The sequence below is a fragment of the Heterocephalus glaber genome, unplaced genomic scaffold (genome assembly GCF_053883595.1).
Source record: "Heterocephalus glaber isolate CG9 unplaced genomic scaffold, H.glaber_assembly_v1.0 deba00001472, whole genome shotgun sequence".
Classification (NCBI taxonomy): Eukaryota; Metazoa; Chordata; class Mammalia; order Rodentia; family Bathyergidae; genus Heterocephalus; species Heterocephalus glaber.
The window spans coordinates 92,799,354-92,811,729 of NW_028258315.1; the positions used below are offsets into that span (position 1 = coordinate 92,799,354).

Here is a 12,376-nt window from a genome sequence, read left to right on the forward strand (position 1 = left end):
TTTGACTGGTGAATTGAAACCATTTACATTGATAGTTATAACTGATATATATTGACTTATCCTTGTCATGTTATTTTCCTGTTGTTGGTTCCCTTGTTTGCCCCCTCTGTTTAATTATTTGCTTTGCCTGGTGGATCCATTCTGTTGGGGTTCATGGAGTTGTAGTCCTTGTTATCTCTTTATAGAATATCCTTCACAACATTTTGGAGTGCTGGTTTGGTTGTCATGAATTTCATCAGGTGTTGTTTGCCATGGAAGTATCATGTTTATCCATCAGTTTTGAAAGATAGTTTTGTGGGGTACATCAATCTGGGCTGGAGGTTGTTTTAGGCCTTGAAATACTTTACTCCAAGCTCTCTTTTACTTGAGGGTTTGTGTTGAGAAGTCTGATGTGATTCTGATGGGCTTTCCTTTATAGGTCATTTATTTCTTTTCTCTAACAGCTTTTAATATTCTGTGCTTGTGTCGAATTTCTTGAATCTTGACTATTTTATGCCTCGGTGTAGTTTCTTTAAAAATTATGGCTAATTGGAGTTCTGTGTGCCTTACTTATCTGTATATCAGATTCTTTTTCCATGCTTAGAAAATTTTCTTTTTTTTTTTTTAGAAAATTTTCTATTACTTCTGTGAACAGGTTTTTTCATGTCGTTTGTGGTATCTCTTGCTTTTTCATCAACTCTAATCAATCTTTTGTTATTCTTCTTTGCATCATTTAGCAGCTTTTGGATTAATTTTTCATGGTCCCTTGCTTTTTTTTTTTTTTTGGTACCAGGGATCGAACTCGGGTCCTTGCTCTTGCGCAGCAGGCGACGAAACCACTGAGCTAAATCCCCGGCCCCCCTTGCTATTTTTTTTCTTTCCCTTGCTATTTTTAAGAAATCTTTCTTTTCGTGATTGCTAACCACAATCTTGTCTTCTATACCTGGTATTCTGTCCTCACATTGGCTCATTCTGCTGTGTATACTTTCAATGGAATTTTTAATCTCCTGGATATCTGTTTGAATCTATTTCATGGATTCTATTTCTTTCTTATGTTGGGGATTCATGGTTTCAATCATTTTCCCAAGCTCCTCTATTTTTTTTATCTATATCTGCTCTAGAGTCACTGACCATATCCTTCATCTGGTCACCATTTCTGTAGTTATCTGAGAAATTATTTCTGATTTGATTTTTTTCCCGAGAGCCTCATTCATTTGCTTTGTTACTTCTGCACTTAACACCTCAGAGAGTCCAGCTGCAGGCCTTCCAGTTGTACCACATCATTGTCCCTTGCGTTTGTCTTTGTTGAGCTAGAAGTCTGGGGTTGCATCTTGCTTCCTTGTCTTCTCATTTTTTTTTAAAGTTTAATTCCTTGGTTGATTGTAAATTGCTTATGGCAGGTAGCTTTATTGCTAGTATTGGGAACCCATAGGAAATGACTACTTCACGGAGATGTCTTCCATGTTTAGCTGGCTTTTGGGTTTTGAGCCTGTTGCAAGGTCCTACCTCTTCAATTTATTAGGGATGAGAAGTTGCTGCCTATTTGGCCTAGCCCCTGGTTCTCTGGCACTGGCCTGTAGTATTGTTTATGACTCTCAGGCAATCTCCGTCTTGGAATACTAGGAAGAAGAACTGATTAGAACAGTTATGTCACCTTGGCTAAAATAGTACAGTCAGTAATGACAGTAGCATCAAACACAGCCAGGAAAATGATAAACTGTGGGAACTATTAATTTGCCACCTATAACCATATGAACTATATTTGTGGTTATATAACAAAACAAACCAGAAAATTATTACAGTAAATATGCCCTCAATAGTGATTTTACCCTCAGGGGAGAAAATTTAAAAGGGGTTTGGGGGAAAATAGAGGAATAGAAGAGAAAGATATTTGAAACAAGGCTGGAGGACAAAAGAAAAAAATTATACAAATTTTGGGAAATTGGTGAAGAAGACAGGCAGGAAAGAGAGAAGGAAGAAATAAAAACAAGAACAGAACAGACCACCAACAATAAAACTAGAACTCATAAAGTAAAGGAGTACTCATAAAAAAAACAAGAACAAACAAGAAAAAAAAAGAACAAGAGAAGAAAAAAAAAGCCCACTTCAGGGTGTGTTTGTGCTGTCCCTGGTAGACAGTGTAGGCAGGCAGAGCCCAGGTCCATGTTGATTAATCCCAGCAGCCAGTATAGATTTACGCCAGGGTGGTGAATAATCCCAGCACACTTACACCTTTAGTTCCACTGAATTTTAGGCTGGTTTCTGGCTGTGAGGCTGGAACCTGATTTGTTCAGTCTGCAACACTCCATGTTGCTCTTGCCCACTTGAACTCAGCTCCTTGACCTCCTGCCAACTTAGTTCTGCCTCACCCTGCCACTGGAGCCAACCTGCAGCTGCTCTGAGTTCCGAGCTCAGTTTGCCCCGCTCTAAGACGATGACCGGCCAACCACCCTCTCCTAGGGGACATCTGAGTCCAAATAACTCACCAACCACTGCAATCCGCAGCATCCACTACACCATTCCACTGGTTCATTCCTCCATGGCCTCTGGGGTCACCAGTAGTCACCATGTGTCTGCAGATTGAGCCCCTCCTGTGCAGTAGTCAGGGCTCAAGGAGAAAGCGCTGCTTGCCACCACCGCCCTCTGCATTGAGGTCTCTCTCTTCACTCTCCCCATGGCTTTCAGTTCTTGCTTCAGATCCTTGTTGGGTCCCAAGGACCTTTTCTTCCTCATGTTCTTATATTGCAGTGTCTGGATACCGAATTTCAGAGAGGCTGTTTCTCTGCTGTTTACTACTCAACCATCTTCTCGGAAGTCTCTTGTTTTAGTAATTATATTTACCATCCCACCTCCTTCCAAAAATCCTACCTTGTACTTCACAGCCCAGCTAAAGCTTTGTCCCCCACTTTAAGCCGTTCTGACCACAGTGGTCCATACTTGGTCTTCTCATTGCCTGGAATTTTAAGCTGCTTTTTGTTTGAATAATTATTACATTTTACATCTATTGAGCATTTATGAAGTATTCAGCACTGTACAAGTACATTATTTCACTCTAAACCAATCGTATATAGTACTAGTATCCTTATTTTACATTTGAGGTGTAACTTGTCTGAGGTCACCCTTAGGTCATTGGCAGAACAGGGTTGGAACTTGCCTATTCTCTGTGGCTAGCCACCTTATTATCTTTTATTCTTTATTGAGGGCAGGTCTTTTATTTAACCTTCTGATATTTATTTGACAAACAGGACCAAGAGCAAGTGTCCTACTAAAAGAATCAAGCCTTGCTGCAGTTTTCTAGTTCCACTGCATTAGAGACTTCTGGGTACTCAACAAAAATGTACTCTTGCAGCTGCCCCCAGACCTACTCAGTTAGATTCTCTGTGGGTGAGGTTCTAGGTAAACTCCTTGGCAATTGTTTGACACATTAAAGTTTGAGAAATGCTCATAAAAGCTGAAGTCAGGCTGATTGGCGTGGTGGTACTTGCCTGTAATCCTAGCACTCTGGGAGGCCAAGGAAGAAGGATCACAAGTTTGAGCCCCACCTGGGCAACTTAGTGACACTTTGTCGCAAAATAAAAAAATTTAAAAAGGACTAGAGATATAGCTCAGTGTGAAGGCCTTGGGTTTAATCCCCAGTACAATCAGGTCAATCAGTCAGGAAAAATGCTGATGTTAAACTATTCAAAAGTGGAATAATGTCTTTATCCAGAGCTACTAGACTTTGGTTGTGGGCTAATCAGTGGTATCAATAACACAAAGAACAACGTAGGCGGTGGAGAATAGACTGTCTACGAAGAGAGGAGCCTGAGAAATTAAGGTGAGTTAGGGCAGCCTTACCTGTGGATGCAGTCCAGCCTCCAGGGCCTCACCTGGTAGAAGTTTTAGCCACAGCAAGGATGAAATGGCCTCAGAACTGCCCACTTCTTTTACTTGGATTCCAGCTCAGTTAAACTTTCGTTTTTTGTTTTTTTGGTAAATTATTAATTCATCTCTCCGTGAACCTGGTTAATAAGAAAGTTATTTGAAAGACTATTTGCCCTGAAAACAAGTATTTTCACTTAACTGTTGGTGTCTTTTGAGTTTGTCTGGCATTAACCAGTTTTGCGTGGCCCAGCCAACTCTGGGGCATGACTAGGGGTGTTTTCTGGATCTGAGAGGTTAAACAAGGTAAGTACCAGAAGCCCATATCTCCCTTAGCACATGTGCCACAGCTCTAGTGTGGCAGAAAATGTTAAAGGAAATGGAAAAGGATGTCCTTTCTGAATCAAAACAGCACTGTCCCGTCTCTTACAGATCGTTAGAAGATACAGTGACTTTGATTTACTGAACAACAGCTTACAGGTAAATGTTTGCAAACTCCATCAATGCATACTGATTGCTTAGAGTTATCTTTGAATTGTTTGGAAACATTGTTAGTTTTCCATCACTATAAGCAAATACCTGAGATAGTCAACATATAGAGAGGAGAGATGTATTTTGGCTCACAGTTTTGGGGATTCAGTCCAGGATCAGTTGGTCCTATTGCTCTGGCCAGTGGTGGGGGAGCACATCATGGTGGGAATGCATGGTGGAACAGTATGACCAGGAAACAAAAGAAAGAGTGATCAGGAAGGAGATGTCCCACCTGCCTTCCTAAGGGATGTCCAAAATGACCTAAAGACCTACTAGGCAGCCCAAAGACCCCCTACTAGGCCACTCAAGGTTCTACCACTCTAGGGATCAAAGCTCTAACACATGGGCCTTTGGGGGACGTTCAAGATCCAAGCTATGGCAAATGGCAGTATCAGGAATAAGAATTTAACAATTTCCTTGGTAAAGGAGATTAATTCATGATTTAAACAGATGATGTATGGCTCCAGAAACAAACATTTGGCCTTGGGAGGCAGAGACAGGATCTCTGCAAGTTCAAGACCAGCCTCAACTATATAATGAGACCCTCTCTCAAAAAAACGAAAAAAACCTCCCAGATGTTTGAGAATAAACATGTGATTTATAATGAACAGTCACCTGGCACCTGAGTGCAAAATTGTAGTTTTACATCAGTCATAGGTACTTATATATCATCTGTGTTTCACAGATTAGGACGGATATTTCTCTAAAATGCATATTTTACAATTCCCGTGATTTAAGTGTTATAACTCAGTGGCTCTAATGGAAAGAAAGATGAGCTGCAGTCTGTCTGGAAACAGCCAGTGCTGGTAATGGTCGAAGAGTCTGGTTTTGGGGGTGCTACATCACAGGAAGCACTGGTAATAGCAATGATGTCTCTCTGGGCAGATTGTTCAAGTAGCATGGATTTACTGAAGACCACTGGGCCTGTGGCATATCCAAAATTTGACAGTCTGAGCCAGAAGCTTGCTATATGACTAGCTCAGCCGCGAGGTAAAGGACTGCTCCTGCTAGCCACCACCATGTGTTCTAAGTGACCCCTGGTGCAGCCCACAAAGGTTAAGAGGACTGCTGGCTGGGAGGAAGCATAGTGCTTCCTTTTCTTCAAAAGACCACATTTTATTGATCAGACTTCAGAAAATAGCATTTGTAAAGCCCAAACTTTATTTATAATACTGTTGAAACCATGAGTGCCTTATTTTCCTCCTGAAATTATTTGCCTGAGTATCTACAGACTTTTATGTAATTGCCACATGGTCATGCATTTGACACATTGTCTTTAATCATTTTAATTTTAGTATGTCCAGTTTAAATCTCCAGATCGAGTACTGGGAGAGATCAGATCTTCTCACTTGTGGGTTTGTTTCATTTATGGGTTTTAATTGCACATTCTGTGCACTTGGACAAAAGCTAGGGCTGTGATGACTTTGGAGATAAGGCACTGATATATATATAGTTTGTTCCTGGAGCAAATTTTCCAGGAATGATCCTCCTAGGCAGTGGTGGCCCACAGTGCTGTGAGCATTTGGAGAGTTAGCCCTGGGCCTACTGTATGTTTCCACCTTTATGTGCAAACAAACGTTTGCAGGGCATTAAAGCATGGGCGTGATCTTTGTACAATGTCTTTTTGCCACCTCTGAATAAGACCCGTGTGAAGTCAAGATTGCGTAGACCTGGTGTCTTGAAAATGGTGGTGAGAAAGAGGGTTTTATCTCCCGTTTGCTCTTAGTTTGGGAATGTAAGCCTAAATCTCCATGACTATTCACTTATGGCCCTTTTTGATAGAATAGAATTTTATTTTGTTTTAGTATAATTTTTCCTTTTAAAATGAGCTTTTTCAATGTGCATTTTATTTCAAATACAGATAGTCACATGTATTGACATTGGCTTGTATGGGACAGAACAGGCAGATATACTTCAGTGGGAGATTTTTCTGGATCCAAGTGAACAAACAGAAGAGAAAGTACATACAGCTTTTTGGCCACAAGATAGTTTCAAAACAACTTCCCAAAAAACAGATGAAATAGACTCCAAAAGCACAGAATGAACCGTGACATGATTTTCAGTGTCCAGTTACTCTCTTGACAGATAAATAGTTCCTGTTGAAAATGAGAAATATAATACACATATGGAGTGGTGTCTTAATCCAGTAGGAACATACCTAAGTCAAAATAAGAAAACAGAATGTAGGGCTGGGGATGTAGCTCTGTGGTGCCTCTGCCTGCCTCGCAAGCACAAGGTCCTGAGTTTGATCCCCGGTACCTAAAACAAAAGAAAGCAGAATGTGAAGTTATATGTGCCTTGTAATAGAATTATTGAAACATTTAGAATTGGAAAAAAATATACTAGAATGCCAACAATAGTGATCCCCAGTGGTGGGATTATGAGTTATGTTTTTTTCTGGTTCTTTATATCCTCTCTACTTTCCAAATTTTGCACAAGTATGTTCATGTAAGCTATATAAGCAGAAAAATAGAAAAAGCCTCTATTTTCCAAAAATTTTACAGTAAGAATATTTTGTGGTAACAACAAAGAAAAATCACCACCTTATTTTAAACAAATACAACATCGAGACAGCAGCTATCTAAGCAGAGAGTTTATAACAAAGAAAAAGAAAGGAGCAATTGGTTGAAATATTGGGAACTGGGCAGAGCAAAGAAACCTGAACTCTGCCGCTTGGCACTTGGGAAGGAAGCCATGCCCTGCCCTTTACTGACGTTGAGACCTTGAGTCTGTCACTTCTCCTCTTGGGCTTCACTTTCTCCATCTGAAATGAGGGGTTCACTAGGTGACTTCTGAGGTCTCACATAACATGAATACTTGTGATTCCAATTTTACTACCATTGTTGACTTTAGGGAGGAAATTGGAACAAATTAAAGGCCTGTCGAGAGCTTAGAGCTCACTAGAATGCAGCCTGAAATATAATTGAAGGTGAATTGCAGAACATTAAGATCTAATGATGGAAGTGAGTAAAGAGAGATAAAGAGTTTATGTCTGAAAGTCTCTCCTCCAGAGGAAAGCTAGTGTTTGTGAAACTGTGATATAGTTTGTCATGTAATGTAGGGGCTTCTGCTTGGCTAGCATACGTCAAATTAGGGCTCTGGAGCCTACTTGGGGATCATCTTTTGCATTGCCACCTGTAGTTGATAGGAAATGGAATTTGGGGGACTTCTGTACTGGCTGTCTTGTTCTCTTTTCCTTCTCAAAGGAACTCCGGAAAGGTTCTCATTGTAGGGTGTCTAGGGAATCAGCGGCTTAGTGACAATCTGTGTCCTAGTACTGCATCGCCCCTCCCTTCTAATCAGTCACTGGAGTTCCAAATTTTGTATTCTGTAACTGGTAAGCATTTTTGAAATCATAGGAGAAAGCTGATAGAAAATAAATGTCTCTTGATTGCTAATCTTTTTTAAAAAGAAGATTTGAAAACAACACACATAAGCTGGGCATGGTAGTGCATGCCTGTATACCAGCCCTCAGGAAGCCAAGGCAGGAGGATTGCTTGAGTTTGAGGCCAGGCTGGGCTATCTAATGAGTTCAAGGCCAGCCTGAACTACATAGAGACCCTGTCTCAAAAGAAAAAAAAAATTAAAACAACATGCATTAGATAGTTTTGTACTTTAAGCAGTATTTATTGTGAGATCTTCAGTTCCAGCCTGTCTGATGTGGCAGGGACACTGTGGTATAAAAATGCTGTGAGCAGCCCAGGGATTTAGCTCAGTGATTCTGCCACGTGCCTCGCAAGTGTAAGGACCCGAGTTCGATCCCTGGTACCAAAAAAAAAAAAAGCTGTAAGCTGTAGGGAACAGGGGAAGGGGACGTTACCAGAACCTCTGCAGTGAGTCCTAGTCTCCTGTGAGCCACGGCAGCACACGGCGAATTACAGGAAAGGTAGACAAATGAGACTGAGAAGAAGCTGAGCTTTGGGTCTGATCAGTGCTGCTCTGGGCAGCAAAGACAAAGACCCCTAGCTTGCAGCACCTTTTATTCAGTACATCCAAAGAAACAAATGTAACAAATGAATGATGTAGATTTCAGTATCATATTGGGGTGAACAAGGTGTAACAAAAGACTGGGTGGGGGCGGCGGAAATCTAAGAACAATGAGGAACTATGCAGATGAAGATTTAGTTCCTCCCAGGAACTACACAGATGAAGATTTGGTTCCTCCCAGGGCGTCTCCCACAGGTGTGGTCTTGTCCTGGAGGATTACAGCATCATGGGATCATTGAGATCTCCCTTGTGACCTGAGGCCGAAATGGAAGTATGTCTTGGAGTGTTATTGCTGGTCTGTAGGCAGGAGAACTAGGCCTACTCAAATGATTTTTCCCTAGAATTATGTAGCATTGCTCCCAACAGTAAGCAAAAAGAATTCTTTGATGATTTGGAAGAAGGGGTGGGATGTTTGATCAGTACATTTTCCTAGAGTGAAATGAAGCTTGGAAAAATAGATTGACTGAAGCTTGGAGGAGATATTTTATCAAATTCATTCTTGGTGTCCCCACCTCAAATAGAAAATAGCCAAAATATTGGGGTTTGAATCCAGCGACATCAGACGTGCCTGCATTCTGGGTGGTGTGGGATTCAGGTGGTGCTGCTGTGGGGGAGCCCAGAGAGTGTCTTGATTATGGGTTAACAGTAGTTTTTTTTCACCCTTGTATATATAATCAATTTGATAAGCAAAAGGGATTTTCTTTCTTTCTTTTTTTGTTTTTTGGTACTGGGGATCAAACTTCAGGACCTTGTGCTTGCAAGGCAGGCGCCGGAACCACTGAGCTAAATCCCTGGCCCTTTTCTTTCATTTTTAATTGAAAAAATAGTAAATGAGCATTGTAAATGTTTCCTAGTAAAAAAATAAAAAGTACAACTTGTTCCCAGAGGTAGCAATCATTGAGCAGTGGTGTGAGTCCTTTAGGTACTTTCTATGTCTGTGGAGGCTTATCTCTGGGCATGCGCTCACATGATTTTATTCTGCAGTTTCATAAAATAGTTTTAAGGGCTGGGGATTTAGCTCAGTGGTTCCGCCGCCTGCCTCGCAAGCGCAAGGTCCCGAGTTCAATCCCTGGTACCAAAACCAACAAACAAAAATAGTTTTAAAAGGGTTGTGTTTTAGGTTATATATTACCCTTGATTTAATATTTTATGCCCCTGAGTAAAAATAAAACACAGACATTGGTTTGTATGTGTCATAGCTAAGTAATATACTTTTCCATAGCATTTTATTTAGCTAATAAAGGAACTGCAATTAGGTAAATCCTCATTGTATGAACAAAGAAAGTAACCTGAAATTTAAGAATCTTATCTAATAATAAATTGTGCCAGGATAGAATATTCACTATAATTATATTCTGACATATTTTTACAAGTATGTTAGAGAAATAGGCAATTTAGAATTATCAATCAGCCTTTTCCTCTTGTCCAGGATCAACTTCAAGGTCTTCACTGGGCTGCATTATTGTTTTGGGGGTTTTTTGCTTAAATTCTTTTATTGGTACATTTTAGGTATACAATACATTTACATTTATCATTGGGTATTTGTACCTGCACATGCTATATCTTGGTTCTTATTTTTTCCCCATTACCTGTGCACCCTTCACCCCTTCCACCCTTCCCCATTTACATAGACTTCATTTCCATTTTATTTTATTTTCTCATAATTTTTCCTTTCCCTTCTTTCCTTTCCCCTTCCCCTCCCACTTCCCCTACCCCTTTGGAGCTTTTCTTCCTATTTCCAATTATCAATTATTCATTTTAATCATTTTAATCCTTATTTAAACTTTCAGTTTCTCACACTAGAGAAACTATTCGATATTTACACACGTGTGTCTTATTTGTTTCACTTAAGAGTATGGCCTCAGGGCCGGGCATTTAGCTCAGTGGTTCTGCTTCCTGCCTCGCAAGCACAAGGACCCGAGTTCTATCCCCAGTACCAAAAAAAAAAAAAAAAAAGAGTATGGCCTCAATGTGCATCCGTTTACCTATAAATGTCTGTAGTTTCTCATTCGTTATGGCTGCGTAGTACTCCATTTTATTTAAAAAACCGCATCTTCTTTATCCAGTCTCCAGTTGATGGGCACTTGGGCTGTTTCCAAGCTTTCACTATTACGAACTGTTGGGCTGCATTATTGTTGTTCAAAAACCCCAGAGTGGAGCAGTCTACACAAGGTTTGCCCACGCATGGTTTAGATTACCTCCTTCTCTGAATTCAAGATGTCCTTATCTTTAGTCAGTACACGTGCCACTAGGACTGCTCTAATAAAAGCACAAGGGTTGAAGAGCACCACTCTTTGAAAGTCATTTTTTTGCTAAATTAAAATGCTAATCTGATGCTTTAAGTTTAAAATATAGACTCAAAGTTTTAAGTGATCTGGAAAGTGATAGTGGATTGAACACCTGCATTTACTTCTCCTTCCTCCCCAAATCGCTCTGCATGATAGTAAATTGACTGCACACACACACCTGTCAGAGACAAATAGAATGGCAGAGGAGAAAGGCACAGCAAAGTATTGTGAGCTGAGGACCCAGTGAGTGAGAACTCGGGTGAAGCACGGATTGGAAGGCACATCTCTAAGGGAACCACATTGTCTCTTGGAGGTCTCAATTTACCTCCAAGAGCTTCAGCCATTATTCTGAATATAACTATTAGGAGTGTCATTTACCTAATATAAACATGATAATGCACGAACTAAAATTATAACACTGCTGGGAAAATGTGGATAGGATTGTGCGGGGTAAGATTGGAATTGTGAAAGAGAACTCAATCCTTATCTTGCATAGTAGGAAACTTAAAGATAATGCCTAAAAATGAAAAATTGTGATGCAGCAGCCTGATCCCCAGTGCCAAAACATCAGCTGAAAGAATTGAAAAAAATCAAATGTGGCTGTCTCAGGGGAGTGGAGAGTGGATATGTCGCCTTGTGGCAGGGGTTCTGGGAGGGAGCTGTCATAGGACTGCCAATGACAGGGGGTTTTTTTGGTACCAGGGAACGAACTCGGGACCTTGCGCTTGCGAGGCAGGCGCTGGAACCACTGAGGTAAATCCCCGGCCCAACGACAGTTTTTTAAAAAGAAATTTTGCCCTTGATGTTATGTTCCCATGTAAATTTGGAGAAAATTTTTTAACATTTGGGGTTCTTTTGTACCTGGGATCGAACTCAGGACCTTGCCCTTGCAAGGCAGGCGCGGTGCCACTGAGCTAAATCCTGGACCAACAATTTGAAGTTTTAAAGTCACTATGTGGTGGGCGTGGTGGTACACACATGTAAATCACAGCACTCCGGAGGCTGAGGTAGGAGGATCCCTGCGCATTTGAGGCCAGCCTGGACTACATAGCAAGAGCCTATCTCAGAAAACAACAACAAAAGTAAAGTAACTTCTTCATGTAGCATCTTAATGCACATTTTTATAATATCACCAAAATTTATATGTATGAAAGATCTATTGTCTTAAATTTAATGAACTATGATGATTCTGGTGTTGGATCTTGTTTGTGGATGACATGAGTATACTATCTTTTTTTTTTTTATATATCTATAAGATTGCAGGCCTAAGTCTACCTCTTCCTCCCAAAAAATTGATTGGAAACATGGATCGTGAATTCATAGCTGAGAGGCAGAAAGGTCTTCAGAACTATCTCAACGTTATAACCACAAATCATATCCTGTCTAATTGTGAGCTGGTTAAGAAGTTTCTAGATCCAAACAACTATTCTGCAAACTACACTGGTAAGCAAAAGTGTCCATGAGCTCTGGTCACATGGGGCACTGTTCTTAGCAGGAGATAATGTATGTGGGAGAGACTGCTTCCAAATGGGAAGTGTACACATTTGTAATAGGTTATTATGTGTTTACAAAGACTTACTTAATTGTAATTTTCTGTAGATTTATAAGAACATACTTAATTTGCAAAATGTTTTAATATATGCACAGAAAAATACGAAAGTAGGCCAGGAATTTAGCTCAATGGTTCCAGCACCTGCTTCACAAGCGCAAGGTCCCCAGTTTGATCCCTG

General features: G+C 40.5%; 1 protein-coding gene and 1 long non-coding RNA gene across 22 annotated transcripts in view; one reads left to right on the forward strand and one right to left on the reverse strand.

Annotated features, from left to right (window-relative positions):
- The window catches only part of Pxk (PX domain containing serine/threonine kinase like), a 72,113-nt gene that overhangs the window by 22,455 nt on the left and 37,282 nt on the right, over positions 1–12,376 (forward strand). For 11 of the 20 annotated variants that reach the window (XM_087181552.1, XM_087181554.1, XM_087181556.1 and 8 more), the window contains exons 3-5: positions 4,273–4,320; positions 11,349–11,399; positions 11,903–12,089. In XM_087181552.1, coding sequence (XP_087037678.1) covers positions 4,273–4,320; positions 11,349–11,399; positions 11,903–12,089 — 286 coding nt within the window. The remainder of the gene's footprint in view (positions 1–4,272; positions 4,321–11,348; positions 11,400–11,902; positions 12,090–12,376) is intronic. The other 9 variants (XM_087181563.1, XM_087181551.1, XM_087181560.1 and 6 more) reach the window with 1 other exon arrangement.
- Positions 1–12,376, reverse strand: part of LOC110345701 (uncharacterized) — a 34,315-nt gene that overhangs the window by 7,827 nt on the left and 14,112 nt on the right. For both annotated transcript variants that reach the window (XR_015439197.1, XR_002389226.2), the window contains 2 exons: positions 6,530–6,630; positions 3,817–3,980 (listed from right to left, as the gene is read on the reverse strand). This is a non-coding gene — a long non-coding RNA (uncharacterized LOC110345701). The remainder of the gene's footprint in view (positions 1–3,816; positions 3,981–6,529; positions 6,631–12,376) is intronic.